The 19746-nt window shown below is 43.6% G+C and overlaps 1 protein-coding gene across 2 annotated transcripts; it reads left to right on the forward strand.

Annotated features, from left to right (window-relative positions):
* Window positions 1-7704: 7704 nt before the first annotated feature.
* On the forward strand, window positions 7705-18973 carry LOC109882268 (fish-egg lectin-like). 2 transcript variants are annotated; one of them, XM_020474374.2, is made up of 5 exons: window positions 7705-7834; window positions 7948-8181; window positions 8360-8577; window positions 8711-8829; window positions 9420-9865. In XM_020474374.2, exons 1-5 carry the CDS (start codon window positions 7780-7782, stop codon window positions 9559-9561), a joined length of 768 nt encoding a protein of 255 aa, XP_020329963.2. In that variant the 5' UTR covers window positions 7705-7779; the 3' UTR covers window positions 9562-9865. The 2 variants fall into 2 exon arrangements, with proteins under 2 accessions (XP_020329963.2, XP_031671021.1); XM_031815161.1 differs by lacking the exons at window positions 8711-8829; window positions 9420-9865 and adding an exon at window positions 18851-18973.
* Window positions 18974-19746: the final 773 nt, after the last annotated feature.

Below are 19746 nucleotides of genomic sequence, written 5' to 3' on the forward strand. Positions count from 1 at the left end.
CGTGTACATAGCTCTCCCTTGCCCTCCATTTGGCAAAACTGACCATAATTCCATCCTCTTGTCACGCCCTGACCTTAGAGATCCCTATTATTCTCTATGCTTGGTTAGGTCAGGGTGTGACTCGGGTGTGAAAGTCTGTTTTCTATTTCTTTGTTTTGGTCTGGTTTCCAATCAGAGGCAGCTGTCTATCGTTGTCTCTGATTGGGGATCACATATAAGTTATTTTCCGTTTGGGTTTTGTGGGATCTTGTTTTCTGTTTCGCGCCTGTACCTGACAGAACTATACGCTTTTGTTTTCAAAAGTTATTTTGTTTGAGTGTTTTTTTGAAAATAAAAATCATGAACACTTTGAGGAGTACACCACATCAGTCACTGTTTTCATCAATAAGTGCATCGATGATGTCGTCCCCACAGTGACCAGTACATATCCCAACCAGAAGCCTTGGATAACAGGCAACATCCGCACTGAGCTAAAGGATAGAGGATAGTACTACACCAGCTCCGACGCTCTTCGAATGTTGCAGGGCTTGCAAACTATTACAGACTACAAAGGGAAGCACAGCCGCGGGCTGCCCAGTAACACAACACTACCAGACAAGTTAAATTACTTCTATGGTCTCTTCGAGGCAAGTAACACTGAAACATGCATAAGAGCATCAGCTGTTCCGGACGACTGTGTGATCACTCACTCTATAGCCGATGTGAGTAAGACCTTTAAATAGGTCAACATTCACAAGGCACCAGGTCAGATGGATTGCAAGGACGTGTACTCCGAGCATGCACTGAACAACTGGCAAGTGTCTTCACTGAGATTTTCAACCCGTTCCTGACTGAGTCTGTAATATCAACATGTTTCAAGCAGACCCCCATAGTCCCTGTGCCCAAGAACACTAAGGTAACCTGTCTAAATGACTACCAACCCGTAGCACTCACGTCTGGCTCACATCAACACCATTATCCCAGAAACCCTAGAACCACTGAGATGTTCATACTGATGATGCAATCTCTATTGTACTGCCCTTTGCCACCTGGACAAAAGGAATACCTATGTGAGAATGCTATTCATTTACGACAGCTCAGCGTTCAACACCATAGTGCCCTCAAAGCTCATCACTTAGCTAAGGAACCTGGCAATTAACACCTCCCTCTGCAACTGGATCCTGGACTTCCTGATGGGCTGCCCTCAGGTGATAAGGGTAGGTAACAAAACAGACGTCACACTGATCCTCAAAACGGGCGCCCTTCAAGGGTGCGTGCTCAGTCCCCTCCTGTACTCCCTGTTCTCTCATGACTGCAGTGCCAGGCACAACTCCAACACCATCATCAGGTTTGCAGATGACACAACAGTGAGACAGCCTATAGGGAGGAGGTGCCAGGACAACAACCTCTCCCTCAACATGATCAAGACAAAGAAGATGATTGTGGACAGCAGGAAAGGGAGGACTGAGCACGTCCCTATTCTCATCGACAGGGCTGTAGTGGAGCAGGTTGAGAGCTTCAAGTTCCTTGGTGTCCACATCACCAACAAACTATCATGGTCCAAACACACTAAGACATTTGTGAACTAGAACTATTTCTCCATGCAAGACAAGAACGCGGGCTCTATCAAATCTGCCCCGAGTAGCCACAGACCAGATAAACAGATAAAACAATCTCACAAGAGTAGGCAGGGTAAACCCGTTTTCACAATTTCTATTAGTTCCATGTATAGTACAAAAAAGAAGTATAAAAAACTATTATCAATATGCAGAAACAGTTTGTGATCTGTTAAAAAGTTAATGTACTCAGATTACTTGTTTTATTTGTTAACTAATACATTATCAACTGCATATGCGCCAAAAACCATGTTCACATCTGGTGAATCATTTGTTTATTACTGGTTAGAAGAGAATTTGCTAAAGACAGTCATCTACATTTTAAGAGTGTCGGATGGACATTCAGGGAGGCTGCCGAAACAGGGAAGGACACCAACTTTGTTGCTTTTCATTTAACCTCAGTGAATCACAACCCTACAGGGGATATCAACATTGACAAGAATTTTCTGTTATTTCAGTGGTAGCACACTGGGAAATATGTTAATGAGACATGTATTTTCAGCCAACAGAGTTTTCTAAAGTTGTCAGTCTCAGTAAATTATACTCTCTTGTTTGATCAACTCAGCTATCTGTGTTGCAAAGGCAAACTTCAATATTTAAGTTCATAATTGTTTTACATTGAGCAGAAATCATTGGGTTGATGGAGTATTCCATGTCAGCTGAACAATTACCCAATTTTAATTACAGCCATATCAAAGCTCACTGGACTTTTTCCAAGTGAAATGTTTTAAAGTGTACATTTAGGTAAGGTGTTTATGTCGTGTCTGTGACCGGACTATTTGAACATTGATTGATGACTAGTTATGGGATGCCTATTATGCTGTGTAGTTATGGGATGCTGATTGCTCATCTAACATTGAACTACGAACATTAGAACATTGACTGAGTGCCTAGTTATTGGACACTGATGGTAGATCGAGCTATGATCATGATGTAATATGAGAGATGATGAGCTATGACAAGGATTGCATTCTCAAATGCCTTGTTCATACAGAATGATGGACGTTTTTGCCGACTACTAATTATTCTCAATGTGTGCACTGCATGGTGAAGCCAGACATGGAGACGACCCAAAGACAACCCAGGTCGTAGGTCACGTGCTTCATGCACATCAGGAATTTACATTGAAGTCTGAAAGGCATCTGCCCATCAGCAAGTCAGGAATATTTTTCAGAGCAGTGGGGCTACCTCAGAGCAGGCTTAACTTGAGTGACTGCTCAGTTCACTTGCCCCAGGAGGCAATAGGACAATCTTTACCCTCAATCCCTGCACATTGAGACATTGCTCCATCCAGTGCCCTCTGGTTTACTGGCTGTGATGCCGTCTCTGTGCTGAAGATAGAGGTGGGGTACATCTGTTCAAAATGCCTTGAATCCCACATGATCATTTCCGTGATTTAGTGCTTCCAACCCATTTGAAAAATGGTATGTTTGAGCTACATTGCATTAGTCTATTTATTCTGCATCCATTGAGATCAACCATTAGCCTGTGTGACAGCTCCGAACAGCTTGGAAAGACAGTACCATGCAGTATCAAAGAGCCCTTACTGCTGCTCGATCAACCTATTTTTCCAAATTAATTTGGAGGTAGGGGGAGTTGGGGAATCTATCAAATAGAGCACCTCTAACTTTGTACAGTACTAATGCAATTAGTGGTGACATTTAGTTTGTGTGTTTCTTGTTTGAAGTGCAATAATCAGGATCTCTTCTTTATAAGTGTGTTATTCTATGTATGTATTTGTGTGATACAGGATTTGTGCAATTTAGCTTTATTTGTGTGGTTTTTGTTAGAAATAGGGTAATAGGGTAATAGGGTAATAGGTTAATAGGGTAATAGGTTAATAGGTTAATAATACAAGTCTCTTTTTATTTATACACTACAATTAGTTTCTATTTCTATTGGTCTTTGCTACTTCTTTTTGAAATGTATAGTTTTAAATGTTAAATGATTATTTGTTGTTCCAAATGTCTGAATAAAAATTAGTTAGTGCAGTATGGTGTTTCTTGGGGGGGGGGGGGGGGGGGGGGGGGGGGGGGGGCATTGAAGGGGAGGTTTGCCAAGGGAGCCATACAAGCTAGAACCATCACTGTATACATACAGCATCTGTAAGGTCCCTCAGTCAAGTATTGAATTTCAAGCACAGATTCAACTATACAGACCAGGGAGCTTTACAAAAGCCTCATAAAGGAGGGCAGTGATTGGTAATTGGGTGACAATGACAAATCAGAATTTGAATATCTCTTTAATTTAACATTTAACTAAAATGTAATTCAAATGTAGGACAAAACACACATCACGACAAGAGACACCACAACACTATATAGAGACCTAAGACAACAACAGCATGGCAGCAACCCAACATGACAACATGTTAGCAACATAACATGGCAGCAGCACAGCATGGTAGCAGAGCAAAGCATGGTACAAACATTATTGGGCAGACAACAGCACAAGGGGCAAGAAGGTAGAGACAACAATACATCACGTGAAGCAGCCACAACTGTCAGTAAGAGTGTCCATGATTGAGTCCTTGAATGAAGAGAATGAAGCATGGTCACGTTAATAATTATGCTGTGGATGATGTTTTAAACCACCCAGACACAACAAAGATACATTGGTCCTTCTGAACTGAGCTGCAGGACAGGAAGGAAACTGGTTAGTCATTTTAAAACAGCTAGAGTTCAATGGCTGTGATGGGAGAAAACTGAGTATGGATCAACAACATTGTAGTGACTCCACAATAATGACCTGAATTACAGAGTAAAAATTATTATAAAATGTGCAGAACAAAATATTACAAAACATGCATATGTATGCCACAAGGCAACAAACTGAACACAGCAACGGAATACACGTTTTGGCCTAAATGCAAAGCCTTGTGTTTGGGGAAAATCCAACACAACACATTGAGTAACTGCCTCCTTATTAAAGCATGGTGGTGGCTGCATCATGGTATGGGTATGCTTGACATTGGCAAAGACTGGGGAATTTTTCAGGATGAAAAGAAACAGGATGAAGCTAAGTACAGGAAAAATCCTAGAGGACAACCTGATCAGTCTGCTTCACACCAGACACTGGGAGAGGAATTCACCTTTCAACAGGACTAAGACAAATCTACACTGATTGGTTACTATCACGGTCGTCAAAATGAGGAGACCAAGGCGCAGTGTGGTAAGTGAACATAACTCTTTAATAAAAGAGAGAACACTGAACAGAACTAAACAACAAAACGTGAGGCAATATGGCTAGTGCAGAACAGGCAACTAAACATAGAATAACAACCTACAAAATACCCAAGGAATATGGCTACCTAAATATGGTCCCCAATCAGAGACAACGATAAACAGCTGCCTCTGATTGAGAACAAATCTAGGCAACCATAGACATATAAACAGCTAGACTAGATAACCCCTAGACATACAAAAACCCTAGACAATACAAAGCTAAACAAACCACCCTTGTCACAATCTGACCTAACCAAATCATAAAGAAAACAAAGATAACTAAGGTCAGGGTGTGACACGTACCAAGAAGACAGTGAATGTTCCTGAGTGGCCAAGTTACAGTTTGGAGTTAAGTCTGCTTGAAACTCTATGGCAACACTTGCAAATTGCGGTCTTGCCATGATTCACAACATCTTTACACAAACTATATGACCTAGTGTGGCCTAGCCTAAACCACAAAAACCATCCCAAGACCATTATTTCTCCCCCAGCAAACTTTATAGTTGGCAATATGCATTTGGGCAGGTAGCGTTCACCTGGCATCCGCCAAACCCAGATTCATCCTCTGGAAACCCCCCCCCCCACCCCCCCCCACCCCAACACACACACACATTGACACTGTACCGGTACCCCCTCTACCCCAACACACACATTGACACTGTACCAGTACCCCCTCTACCCCAACACACACATTGACACTGTACCAGTACCCCCTCTACCCCAACACACACATTGACACTGTACCAGTACCCCCTCTACCCCAACACACACATTGACACTGTACCAGTACCCCCTCTACCCCAACACACACATTGGACACTGTACCAGTACCCCCTCTACCCCAAACACACATTGACACTGTACCAGTAACCCCCCTCTACCCCAACACACACATTGACACTGTACCAGTACCCCCTCTACCCCAACACACACATTGACACTGTACCGGTTACCCCCCTACTACCCCAACACACACATTGACACTGTACCGGGTTACCCCCTCTACCCCAACACCACACATTGACACTTGTACCGGGTACCCCCTCTACCCACAACACACACATTGACACTGACCCCCTCTACCCCAACACACACATTGACACTGTACCGGTACCCCCTCTACCCCAACACACACATTGACACTGTACCGGTACCCCCTCTACCCCAACACACACATTGACACTGTACCGGTACCCCCTCTACCCCAACACACACATTGACACTGTACCGGTACCCCCTCTACCCCAACACACACATTGACACTGTACCGGTACCCCCTCTACCCCAACACACACATTGACACTGTACCGGTACCCCCTCTACCCCAACACACACATTGACACTGTACCGGTACCCCCTCTACCCAACACACACATTGACACTGTACCGGTACCCCCCTCTACCCCAACACACACATTGACACTGTACCGGTACCCCCTCTACCCCAACACACACATTGACACTGTACCGGTACCCCCTCTACCCCAACACACACATTGACACTGTACCGGTACCCCCTCTACCCCAACACACACATTGACACTGTACCGGTACCCCCTCTACCCCAACACACACATTGACACTGTACCGGTACCCCCTCTACCCCAACACACACATTGACACTGTACCGGTACCCCCTCTACCCCAACACACACATTGACACTGTACCGGTACCCCCTCTACCCCAACACACACATTGACACTGTACCGGTACCCCCTCTACCCCAACACACACATTGACACTGTACCGGTACCCCCTCTACCCCAACACACACATTGACACTGTACCGGTACCCCCTCTACCCCAACACACACATTGACACTGTACCGGTACCCCCTCTACCCCAACACACACATTGACACTGTACCGGTACCCCCTCTACCCCAACACACACATTGACACTGTACCGGTACCCCCTCTACCCCAACACACACATTGACACTGTACCGGTACCCCCTCTACCCCAACACACACATTGACACTGTACCGGTACCCCCTCTACCCCAACACACACATTGACACTGTACCGGTACCCCCTCTACCCCAACACACACATTGACACTGTACCGGTACCCCCTCTACCCCAACACACACATTGACACTGTACCGGTACCCCCTCTACCCCAACACACACATTGACACTGTACCGGTACCCCCTCTACCCCAACACACACATTGACACTGTACCGGTACCCCCTCTACCCCAACACACACATTGACACTGTACCGGTACCCCCTCTACCCCAACACACACATTGACACTGTACCGGTACCCCCTCTACCCCAACACACACATTGACACTGTACCGGTACCCCCTCTACCCCAACACACACATTGACACTGTACCGGTACCCCCTCTACCCCAACACACACATTGACACTGTACCGGTACCCCCTCTACCCCAACACACACATTGACACTGTACCAGTACCCCCTCTACCCCAACACACACATTGACACTGTACCAGTACCCCCTCTACTTGCTACTGTTATTTTACTGCTGCTCTATTTTTATTTATTTATTATTAGATTTTTTTACACATCAATTTTTTGACTTAATACTTATTTACTTCAACTGCATTGTTGGTTAAGGACTTGTTGTATTCGACGCATATAAACTTTGTAAACTTTGTAAATACTATGTGAAGAAATCCAAGTTGGGTGTGGACTTTCCATAGGCACTGTATTTCAAAATGTAAACATGGCAAATGCATATCAGAACGTAAACACAGAAAACATGAGAAGAACAAAGGAATGATCTTTGTCATCAGGTGGCAATAACACAACCCTTCTCTCTGATGGACACCGGACACCCTCAAGTCTTTGTTAAACAGGTGGAACAGGAAGCCATCATTGGTGAAAGGTATGTGCAAGGCTATAAAAGCTCAAAGTCTTGCAAGGGGACAATTGAAGTCTGGTGTACAACCAAACGTATACTGTAGATCTACAGAGACATCATGAGAGTCACTGCAGCCGTCCTATTGGTCCTCTGTCTCCTGGCCATCAGTCATGGTAAGTTACCATCATCTGAAACATGCTTGCTCAATATGGAGTTGATGAAGTTCGCTCCATAATGTCATCCTCCTTGTTGTCTGTGTGCTCAACTCATGTCTTTGTCTCCATAGCATGGGACTGTCAGGAGGTAGTAAACATCAAGAATCTGATGCAGATCGATGCAGGACTGGGGCAAGTGGTTGCAACAGACACAAGTCAAATCCCCTACTACCTGGTAGGTGATGAATGGATCCGCCTGCCTGGTTCCCTGAAGCATATCACTGTAGGACCTGCAGGGATCTGGGGTGTCAACAAGGACTATGCAATCTACAAGTATGTGGCCGGTAACTGGGTGCAAGCTGCAGGTTAGTGGAGAGAATTACACAATATTTATCCAGAGGACACCTGCTTCTTAGCTTTCCTGATACCATCAGTGTGTTGAAAACATTTTAAATTGTAAACTTGTATGTCATTTGGCAGTACTCACAGATATGTGCTCCTTGCTTGCTTGTCCGTCTGTCTGTCTGTCTTTGTGGTCTTCAGGCCTTCTGAAACAGTTGGATGCTGGAGGTGAACAGTTTATTGTGGGGGCCAACATGGACGATACTCCATTCTGTCTGACACATAGTGCCACAGTTGGTTACAAGGGTCCAGGCTCACCTCTTCCATGGACAGGATTGCCAGGAGCTGTGAAGTACTACAGCTGTGGACCCTTTGGGTGCTGGGCAGTCAACAAGAATGACGATATCTTCTTAATGAGTGTAAGATCTGGGAAATAGTGTGAGAGCTGGAGCAGAGTAGTAGAGGATGGAGAGTGTCAGTTATTCTAAAACGGTTTCATATTATATCTGTTGTAATTGTCCTAAAACCCTGATTGAATCTGTTTGCTTCCAGTTGAATCAAGACTGTCAAAACAACGGGTGGAGTCACATAGACGGCAAGCTTTCCATGATTGAGGTGGCAACTGATGGTAGTGTCTTTGGGGTTAACTCTGCAGGCCAAGTTTATACCAGGTAAGGTTACTACTGAACTATGTGTATAATAATGGTATACCTTTAATTATAATTATTATCCTTACTGTACTTGCTTTGTGAAGCAACTAAAATACTGTAGATACATGAATAAAATCAGTCAAATATAATCAGATCTAAACTTATAGGACTTATAAAGACATGTGTAGACATTGTACGATGAAGTATGTAAGAGTGGGATGTCCTGTAAAGCTACAGTTTGGGATAAAAACAACAACTTCCCAGACATCCCACCACTTGTTTTGGTAAACAGCTGAGGAATGTAGTTAGAGACATGTAACCACTCTCAAATTCTTACATGGAGCTACGGATGCAAAGACAGATCAATTATTTGTTTAAAAAAATTGTAACATGTTTTTTAAAGCTATACATTGTTTGTTTACAATAACATTGTTTACAAACTATTGAGGAAAAGCTTACATTTTAGCTTCTGATGTGGTTGAATAAAGCTCAAGAGGAAGAAGTTATATTCTTCAAAAATCTATGGCTATATGCAGTTATTACCGTCCAAAAATGGATGTAGTTAAAGAAATGGATAAGCTTTAAAACATGAACCCCTTTCTTCAACACAGAGACGGCATCACAGCCAGTAAACCAGAGGGCACCGGATGGAGCAATATCCCAATATGCATGCGCATGGGCCACGTAACCTATGACCTGGGCCGTCTTTGGGTGGTCTCCAAGTCTGGAGTCACCATGGTGTGCACACCTTAGCCTCTCCTCTGCATCTGATGGCAGTTCGGGATCTGTCTAAAGTTCACTTACTAACTCATCGATCTCTCTTTCTGGAACAGCCTTCCGCTTGAGATTGCCCAACATTAGTTCATAAGAATCCTTCATTCTAAAACCTATTACTCTAACTATACTTTTCAGTACTTTATCTCTGTCAATAGTAATCACTGATCTTAATGATCTTGCTTCAGAGGTTATTCATAGAGATGGATGGAATCCTTTTTAATGCTTATTATCTCATTATATAATAATTTCCCGCAAAAATAAAGCATTCAGTTTGAAGCTATTGTAATTTACGTGTTTCTTTGTTTTCATATTGAACAGGGGGATTTTAGTTTGCTCTGCCAGTGACGATTTTAGCATGTACATCTTGGTGGGGCAAACTCAACAAATTGTTTGAGATACATTCCAGCAAAGCCACTACACAACACAACATTAAACCAGTGGTGGAAAAAGTACTTCATTGTCATACTTGAGTAAAAGTAAAGATACCTTATTTGAAAATTACTCAAGTAAAAGTGAAAGTCACCAAGTAAAATACTACTTGATTAAAAGTCGAAAAGTATTTGAAATATACTTAAGTACTAGAAGTAAATGGAATTGCTAAAAATGTACATAAGGATCAAAAGTAAAAGTAAAAATTCCTTATTTTAAGTAAACCAGATGGCACAATAAAAAAAAATTGACGGATCGCTAGTGGAATACCCTAACACTCTTTAGTGATTTCACCAGATCAGAGGCAGTAGGGATGACTGTAAGGTGCCTCACTAGGACGAGGTAGGTGCAAGAGTCAGGAGCAGGAGAGCACTGAGGTCCAAATAGTAAAATATTTATTTGGAAGTCCAAAACGCAACAAAACTGGTCAGGAAACAAACCCAACCATGGCGCCCAACAAAACAGGAATTCGAAGTGACAACAGGAGGGAAAAAAAACTATCTATTCCTAAATAAATCACAATGGCACATACGACCATTAGAATAGCCTGTGGCGCAATCTAGCACAGGCACCGAACAAACACAGACATATTCCCGCACAAAATAACAGCAGGCAACGAGGTTAATAAACCCACATAAATTACATTAAAGTACATTACACCACTGCATTAAACAATCCATTAATTGCAGTATAAGGGTGACAGACAGTGCCCACAAACTGTTAGGGCCTACATAATGCTATCCAGACAGCAGAGCTTTCCTTTCTGCACCATGGAGTGAATCTTTACCACCAATACACCTGACTATCAGCGGAGCCTGGCAACCTGGTCTCAGAGTAATTAGTATTATTCTGTATGTAAATCCGAGACCACTATTTAGTTTGATATGTTACATTTAGTATGGGATGTATTCATTTGTGGATGTCCATTACCATTTTCATACGATATGTTACAAATTATAAATTGTATTTTATGTTACGAACTTGCAAAACTTACAATATGTTACATATTCTGTTTAGGTGGCTAACTTTAGCTAGCTGGCTAATGTTAGTTAGGCTAGGTTAGGGATTAAGTTTAGGAGTTAGGTTAAAGGGTTAAGGTTAGGGGAAGGGTTAGCTAAAAGGTTTAAGGTTAGGGGAAGGGTTAGCTAACATGTTAAGTAGTTGTGAAGTACCTAATAAATAGTAAGTAGTTGAAGTTGCTAATTAGCTAAATTGCTAAAGCTAGCCGTGAAGAGATTCAAACGCGTTGTACGCCCACCCATCCACCCAGACTTAAGTAATCATGTGTCATACCAAACCTAACATATCATACTAATTTGAGTGTCCCAGACTTACGTTTATGAGACCAGGCTGAGCATTGTCTGGCAGCAATACAGTTAATTCGGCATAATTTACTGCATTTTATAAAAACAGCTGATATGGCAGACTTGCTTAAATAAATATGGTTTCTACGGATTCCTTGTGGATTTGTGTAACTCGATAAGAATCACATTCTCCTTCAATAATAACATATGCCGACATGAGTTTAGACTTTTGAACCGTACACGAACATTATTACATTTATGTTCAGTAAATTCACAATGTTTGTTCTGATCATTAGCAAACGAGCTGCGACGAGGTAGGCCTATTCCTTTAGTACTTTCAAAATGGACACCGACAGAAATTCAGATGTTATTTCAGATAAATTCAGCAATGTGTTGAGGCCTAAACTTTACTCTTCATTAAATCACCACAGACACACATTGAGAGAGAGAGAGAGAGAGAGTTAGCCTGAAATTTGAAATATTTTATTAGGCATTTGTGGTCTAAAAAGGAAGGAAAATACAATCCCGAGGATTCACTTTTATGTGAAATATACCGACTCACAGACAGCGCATTGAGCAAACAAAACAACCCTCGCAAAATCAACTGGAATTACATGGAGAAAAACACCTGAGCTAATTATAATACACAAAGTGAGCAAAACAATTAAATGCATAATTCCAACATTACCTAAAATAATGAACAAGATACTAATGAGATAGACCTATATAAGCAATATAACAATTGAGATGTACAAAATACGGCATAAGGGAAAAATTTGTGGATAAGAGGGAAGCCATCATTTTGATTATGACATTAATCAGCGAGTTTAAATGGAATTAGTTGATATGCCTATTTGTTTCAGCCCTTTTGAAATGTACAGAAACAGAATGGGCCGTTCTTACTGTATTCCCCCTATACACCAAGTCAGAATAGTAGGATAAATAACAGGGGCAAAGAAGCAGACAATAAAAGCTCTTACAATATTCAATAATGACAGTTCTCTAAAACTGGCTATTGGCTATAGGTGCACCACCGTCAGTTTACATAAGGAAGGTGGCGTGGCAGTCCCTCTTGTAGGCAAACTTTGTCATCATCAAACTTGGTCATCAAAGTCTGGCATTCTCTGGATGAAGTCATGCTGGATTGATGCATGACCAATGATTTCAACCTTTTCTGGCCCATAGTGTTGCATGTGAATGTTTATCCTTTTAAGCTTGATAATGAGACCCTTTCAGACAGATGTGTTCCAACCTTAAACCCAGACTTGGACCACACACCCTCTCCACCGAATAGCAGGCAGGGGAAGCAAAATAGTCGTTGCTATGCGGCACTTGCAGTTAGCCACCGATTCCTTCCAAACCACTCATTGTTGAATTTGCGATTTCCGACTTCTTGACATCTATGACTGGTTCAGATTTTGTTTTGGACCGGACTAAAAAACAACTTCCGTGGACATAGAAATCAAGGCAGGTCCAGACATGACCAGAAAAAGATGGCCAAAAGGGGTCGGCATTTATCCGTGTTTACTGAGGTGTAGCCTACAGTGTTGCCTGAAACTGCGTTTTATGAATAGCCATCTATGTGGTAGGCCTACCATTGCAAAACACCAAAAAAGAACATCAGGTCCAACAGGACCAAAAAAAGACATCCAGAGGACATTGGCATCGGCCCGTGCTCACTAGGGTGTAGAGTACCATGTAGGCCATCAAAGGAAATGTATAAATAATGTGTTAGGCCCACCGTTTGTAAAACAGGCTGTTGTGTCATACATTTTATCTCCTGCCTGTAGGCTACAGAAAAGGCTATATACTATTTCTACCATATACTATATCCAGGTACGGGATCAAGCGCGTGAACCAACATTTTTTATGGGCTTAATCATAGAATTACATATACAGTCCCTAAGGATCTCTGTGGGTCTAGTCAAAAATATTTTTTAATTAAGTTTTATGTTTAAATATGTTACATTTTACTGTGGCATAAACACAACAAATCAATATTTTTTCATCTGATTGTCAAACTATAATTTCAAAGGGCTCCTTCATAGGCCACCCGTACATGTTTATCCACTTGCAAGATATTTCCAGCTTCCAAATAGTGGTGAGTGGAAAGAGACATCTTTTACACAAAACACCAAAAGGTTTAATGTCAAATTTGGCTACTGTCACTAGGGAAGAATTTATGCGTCCACTGCTGTTGCTGCGCGTTTCGGTGCCGGCCACTCATCTCTGCCTTGGCAAAATGTCAATGTTCTCGTTGAACCACATCGTATTTGAGTGTAGGCTATACCATTATTTTTCAAGTTCATTCATTCATTTGTCATGTCTCTAACATGCAGTAATCATAAAAAGTTGTGTAATAGCCTAGAGTTTTTGTGAATGGCTCATGTCTCACCCTGGCTCTATCTGCTACATCATTTATGTTGGTGGAGAGTCACAGCGATGCCAACAGAGGGGCCGCTGGGAATGAACATGCTAAATATTTTGTACCCCTGCCTTATCACAGGGCGGCATCAGCGCTCCCCTTAAAAGCCCATATGCCACTGGTTGAGAGAAATTGTCATGGTTTTTGGGCAGAATTACGTGGGTTGTTGTTGAAGGTGGGTCTTGGTCAGTTTAGCTCAAAAAATTCCGCCCTCGCCATGTGCCTCCATAGACGGACGCATAATCCTGCCTAATGAGCGGGCCGGCCCGCTTAGAGGGTAGGTACAGGGTAAGACTGCTGTAAAATAAAGCTGTACACAATCAAGACAAGCACACAACTCAGAGAGAAGTTTATTTCATGAAAAATAAAGCAGTAATTATTTGTAGCTCAAATAATTACATTCAGACGTTAAAACATTTTTGTGAGAAGAACCGTTTTCAGGATCCGCCCTGGTCTCACAAATACTGTTGTAGCTCAGCCCCCGTTAATCACACAGGCTAATGATTGGTCTCAATGGATGTAGAATAAATATGTAGTTCAAATGTTCAATGTAGTTCAAACACAAATTTTTTCAAAGGGGTTGGAAGCACTATATCACAGAAATGATCATGTAGGATTCAAGGCATTTTGAAAAGATGTACACAAACTCTTTCTTCAACACAGAGTCAGCATCACAGCCAGTAAACCAGAGGGCACTGGATGGAGCAATGTCTAAATGTGTAGGGATTGATGGTGCCTTTAGGGACAAGTGAACTGAGCAGTCACTCAAGTTAAGCCTGCTCTGAGGTAGCACCACTGCTCTGAGGTAGCACCAGTGCTCTGAGGTAGCCCCACTGCTCTGAGGTAGCACCAGTGCTCTGAGGTAGCCCCACTGCTCTGAGGTAGCACCACTGCTCTGAGGTAGCCCCACTGCTCTGAGGTAGCCCCACTGCTCTGAGGTAGCACCAGTGCTCTGAGGTAGCACCAGTGCTCTGAGGTAGCACCAGTGCTCTGAGGTAGCACCACTGCTCTGAGGTAGCACCACTGCTCTGAGGTAGCACCAGTGTTCTGAGGTAGCCCCACTGCTCTGAGGTAGCACCAGTGCTCTGAGGTAGCACCACTGCTCTGAGGTAGCACCACTGCTCTGAGGTAACACCAGTGCTCTGAGGTACCACCACTGCTCTGAGGTAGCCCCACTGCTCTGAGGTAGCCCCATTGCTCTGAGGTAGCACCACTGCTCTGAGGTAGCACCAGTGCTCTGAGGTAGCACCACTGCTCTGAGGTAGCACCAGTGCTCTGAGGTAGCACCACTGCTCTGAGGTAGCACCACTGCTCTGAGGTAACACCAGTGCTCTGAGGTAGCACCACTGCTCTGAGGTAGCCCCACTGCTCTGAGGTAGCCCCACTGCTCTGAGGTAGCACCACTGCTCTGAGGTAGCACCAGTGCTCTGAGGTAGCACCAGTGCTCTGAGGTAGCACCAGTGCTCTGAGGTAGCACCAGTGCTCTGAGGTAGCACCACTGCTCTGAGGTAGCACTACTGCTCTGAGGTAGCCCCACTGCTCTGAGGTAGCACCACTGCTCTGAGGTAGCACCACTGCTCTGAGGTAGCACCACAGCTCATTTACATTTCCGGGAAGTGATCCAATCTTCAGGTAACCAAAACAATACTCCTGACTTGCCCGATGTTCAAATGTTCATAGTTCAATGTTAGATGAGCAATCAGCATCCCATAACTACGCAGCATAATAGGCATCCCATAACTAGTCATCAATCAATGTTCAAATAGTTCAGTCACAGACACGACATAAACACCTTACCTAAATGTACACTTTAAAACATTTAACTTGGGAAAAGTCCAGTGAGCTTCGATATGGCTGTAATTAAAATTGGGTAATTGTTCAGCTGACATGGAATACTCCATCAACCCAATGATTTCTGCTCAATGTAAAACAATTATGAACTTAAATATTGAAGTTTGCCTTTGCAGCACAGATAGCTGAGTTGATCAAACAAGAGAGTATAATTTACTGAGACTGACAACTTTAGAAAACTCCGTTGGCTGAAAATACATGTCTCATTAACATATTTCCCAGTGTGCTACCACTGAAATAACAGCCAAGTCTTGTCAATGTTGATATTCCCTGTAGGGTTGTGATTCATTGTGGTTAAATAAAAAGCAACAGATTTGGTTTCCCTCCCTGTTTCGGCAGCCTCCCTGAATCTCCATCCGACACTCTAAAATGTAGATGACTATTTTTATCAAATTCTCTTCTTACCAGTGATAAACAAATTATTCACCAGATTTGTCCGTTGTGTTAGATCTGATCAAATGCCACTTGTCAAAACAATAGGGTTTTTGGTGCATATGCAGTTGATAATGTGTTCAAATACAAGTCATCTGAGTACATTAGCTTTTCAGAGGATCACAAACTGTTTCTGCATATTGACGATTGATTAAAAATAATAATAATTGTACTATAAATGGAACTAACAGAAATCGTGAAAACGGGTTTGCCCTGTCTAGACTAGTGAGATTGTTGTATCTGTTTATCTGGTCTGTGGTTACTCAGAACAGGTTTCATAGAAGCCACAGTCTTGTCGTGCCTGGAGAAATAGTTATAACATTCCATTCCATTTCGACATAATACTGATACAAGAGATTGACAAAACAGCGTTGCGTTTCCCTTTAAGTTGCAGCAGTATCAGTTAGGTAGCAGGGCAGTAGCAGTTAGATAGCAGGGCAGTAGCAGTTAGGTAGCAGGGCAGCAGCAGTTAGGTAGCGGGGCAGTAGTAGTTAGGTAGCAGGGCAGTAGCAGTTAGGTAGCGGGGCAGTAGCAGTTAGGTAGCAGGGCAGTAGTAGTTAGGTAGCAGGGCAGTAGCAGTTAGGTAGCAGGGCAGTAGCAGTTAGGTAGCGGGGCAGTAGCAGTTAGGTAGCGGGGCAGTAGCAGTTAGGTAGCAGGGCAGCAGCAGTTAGGTAGCAAGGCAGTAGCAGTTAGGTAGCAGGGCAGTAGCAGGGCAGCAGCAGTTAGGTAGCAGGGCAGCAGCAGTTAGGTAGCAGGACAGTAGCATGGCTGCAGCAGTTAGGTAGCGGGGCAGCAGCAGTTAGGTAGCGGGGTAGCAGCAGTTAGGTAGCGGGGCAGCAGCAGTTAGGTAGCGGGGCAGTAGCAGTTAGGTAGCAGGGCAGTAGCAGTTAGGTAGCAGGGCAGTAGCAGTTAGGTAGCAGGACAGTAGTAGTTAGGTAGCAGGACAGTAGCATGGCTGCAGCAGTTAGGTAGCGGGGCAGCAGCAGTTAGGTAGCGGGGCAGCAGCAGTTAGGTAGCGGGGCAGCAGCAGTTAGGTAGCGGGGCAGTAGCAGTTAGGTAGCGGGGCAGCAGCAGTTAGGTAGCGGGGCAGCAGCAGTTAGGTAGCAGGGCAGCAGCAGTTAGGTAGCGGGGCAGCAGCAGTTAGGTAGCGGGGCAGCAGCAGTTAGGTAGCGGGGCAGTAGCAGTTAGGTAGCAGCGCTGCAGTAATTAGGTAGCGGGGCAGTAGCAGTTAGGTAGGGGGGCAGCAGCAGTTAGGTAGCGGGGCAGCAGTAATTAGGTAGCGGGGCAGCAGCAGTTAGGTAGAGGGGCAGCAGCAGTTAGGTAGCGGGGCAGTAGCAGTTAGGTAGCAGCGCTGCAGTAATTAGGTAGCGGGGCAGTAGCAGTTAGGTAGGGGGGCAGCAGCAGTTAGGTAGGGGCAGCAGCAGTTAGGTAGCGGGGCAGTAGCAGTTTGGTAACGGGGTCTTTCACTTATCCATAAATTGTCTGTATTTACCCTAACCATTAGAAAATAACAAGAAAAGCCTTTCTTGGTCCAGCCTCCCATCAACTCTTTGATATACGGGGCAGCAGGGTAGCCTAGTGGTTAGAGCGTTGGACTAGCAATTTGGTAGCGGGGCAGCAATTTGGTAGCAGGGCAGCATGACATCTACTTAATGGCTGCAAAATCCCCGAGCTGATAAGGTACAAATCTGTCGTTCAGCCCTTGAACAAGGCAGTTAACCCACTGTTCCTAGGCCGTCATTGAAAATAAGAATTTGTTCTTCACTGACCTGCCTAGTAAAATTAAGGTAAAATGAAAAATAAAAAAATACAGGTGGAACAGGAAGCCATCATTGCTTTTAAAGCAATTTGCAGGGCTATTAAAGAGCAAAGCCCTGCAATGGGACGATTGAAGTCTGGTGTAAAATCGCAACTTATACTGTAGATCTACAGAGACATTATGAGAGCCACTGCAGCCATCTTATTGGTCCTCTGTCTCCTGGCCGTCAGTCACAGTAAATTACCATCATCTGAAACATGCTTGATCATCTTGGAATTGATCAAGATTTTATTGGTGCAATCTACCCATATGTCTTTGTCTCCATAGCATGGGACTGTCAGGAGGTAGTAAACATCAAGAATCTGATGCAGATCGATGCAGGACTGGGACAACTGGTTGCAACAGACACAAGTCAAAACCCCTACTATCTGGTAGGTGATGAATCGATCCGCCTGCCTGGTTCCATGAAGCATATCACTGTAGGACCAGCAGGGATCTGGGGTGTCAACAAGGCAGACTCAATCTACAAGTATGTGGCCGGTAACTGGGTGCAAGTTGCAGGTTAGTGGAGAGCATTACTCAATATTTATCCATAGGACACCTGCTTCTTAGCTTTCCTGATATCATCAGGGCGTTGAAAAAATTATGAACGTTTTACAATTTTAACATGTAAGTCATTTGTCAGAATTCACAGATACTTGCTCCCGTTTGCTTGTCTGTCCATCTGTCTTTGTTGTCTTCAGGCCTTCTGAAGCAGGTGGATGCTGGAGGTGTTCAGTTTATTGTTGGACGATACTCCATACTGTCGGACTCGCACAAGGGAACAGACACCCCTTCCATAGACAAGAGTGCCAGGAAGTGTGAAGAACTACAGTTGTGGACCCTTTGGCTGCTGGGCAGTCAACAAAAATGATGTTATCTACTTAATGAGTGTCAGATCTGGGAAAGAGTGTGAGAGCTGGAGTAGAGTAGTAGAGGATGGAGAGTGTCAGTTATTTTAAATCTGTTTCATATTATAACTGTTGAAATTGTCCTAAAACCCTGATTGAATCTGTTTGTTTCCAGCTGAATCAAGACTGCCTAAACAACGGGTGGAGTCCCATTGACAGCAAGCTTTTTGTGATTGAGGTGGAAACTGATGGTAGTGGGGTCAACTTTTGGGGGGATGTTTAAACTAGGTAAGGTTGTGTTAGGTTCTGAACAAACAGAGTAAAAACTCACGAAAAGCTCAAACTAAGTTCATTCACCCACTGGTCCTCCCACTAGCCGGAATCAACTCCTTGCACATCTAGACAGCCAATACATCTCTGTTGCTAGTCAAGAACTTGTTTGGTTCCTCTCACTGGTGTAGTCATGGCCCCGCTTGATGCTAAAACCTTTGTGGTCTGTTCCTTCTCACTCCATCTGACCTGTGACCTGGGCCGAATTCCTCTCTCCTCCTTAATCCACGCCTGTCCTCCCTTATCTGTGACTGAAACCAGACATTTGCCCTGTGCTTCCCCCCTTAGGATCCATGAGATTCAACAATAACATGTTTGGACAGAAAGTAAACTTTCTTCATTCCCATGTCTCAGTCAACAACTTTCTAAACACCTACAGTACCAGTCAAAAGTTAGGACACATCTACTCATTCAAGGGTTTTTCTTTAGTTTAACTATTTTCTACATTGTAGAATAATAGTGAAGACATCAAAACTGTGAAATGACACATATGGAATCGTGTAGTTGCCAAAAAAGTGTTAAACACCATCCACATAGACAAACTGATATCTTTCCGATAGATAAAATCTAAACCAGGCCAGAACTTGTCCATGTAGACCAATTTGGGTTTCCAATCTTTCCAAAAGAGTGTGGTGATCGATGGTGTCAAAAGCAGCACTAAGTTCTAGGAGCACGAGGACAGATGCAGAGCCTTGGTCTGATGCCATGAAAAGGTAATTTACCACCTTCACGAGTGCAATC

This window comes from Oncorhynchus kisutch, unplaced genomic scaffold (genome assembly GCF_002021735.2).
Source record: "Oncorhynchus kisutch isolate 150728-3 unplaced genomic scaffold, Okis_V2 Okis09a-Okis19a_hom, whole genome shotgun sequence".
NCBI lineage: Eukaryota > Metazoa > Chordata > Actinopteri > Salmoniformes > Salmonidae > Oncorhynchus > Oncorhynchus kisutch.

What these genes read in the sequence shown, in the direction of transcription:
- LOC109882268 (XM_020474374.2), top strand. Translation starts at nt 7,780, where the DNA reads ATGAGAGTCACTGCAGCCGTCCTATTGGTCCTCTGTCTCCTGGCCATC. An exon ending in ACGATATCTTCTTAATGAGT is followed by an intron (nt 8,578 to 8,710) that starts GTAAGATCTGGG and finishes GTTTGCTTCCAG; the next exon opens with TTGAATCAAGACTGTCAAAA. An exon ending in GCAGGCCAAGTTTATACCAG is followed by an intron (nt 8,830 to 9,419) that starts GTAAGGTTACTA and finishes TCTTCAACACAG; the next exon opens with AGACGGCATCACAGCCAGTA.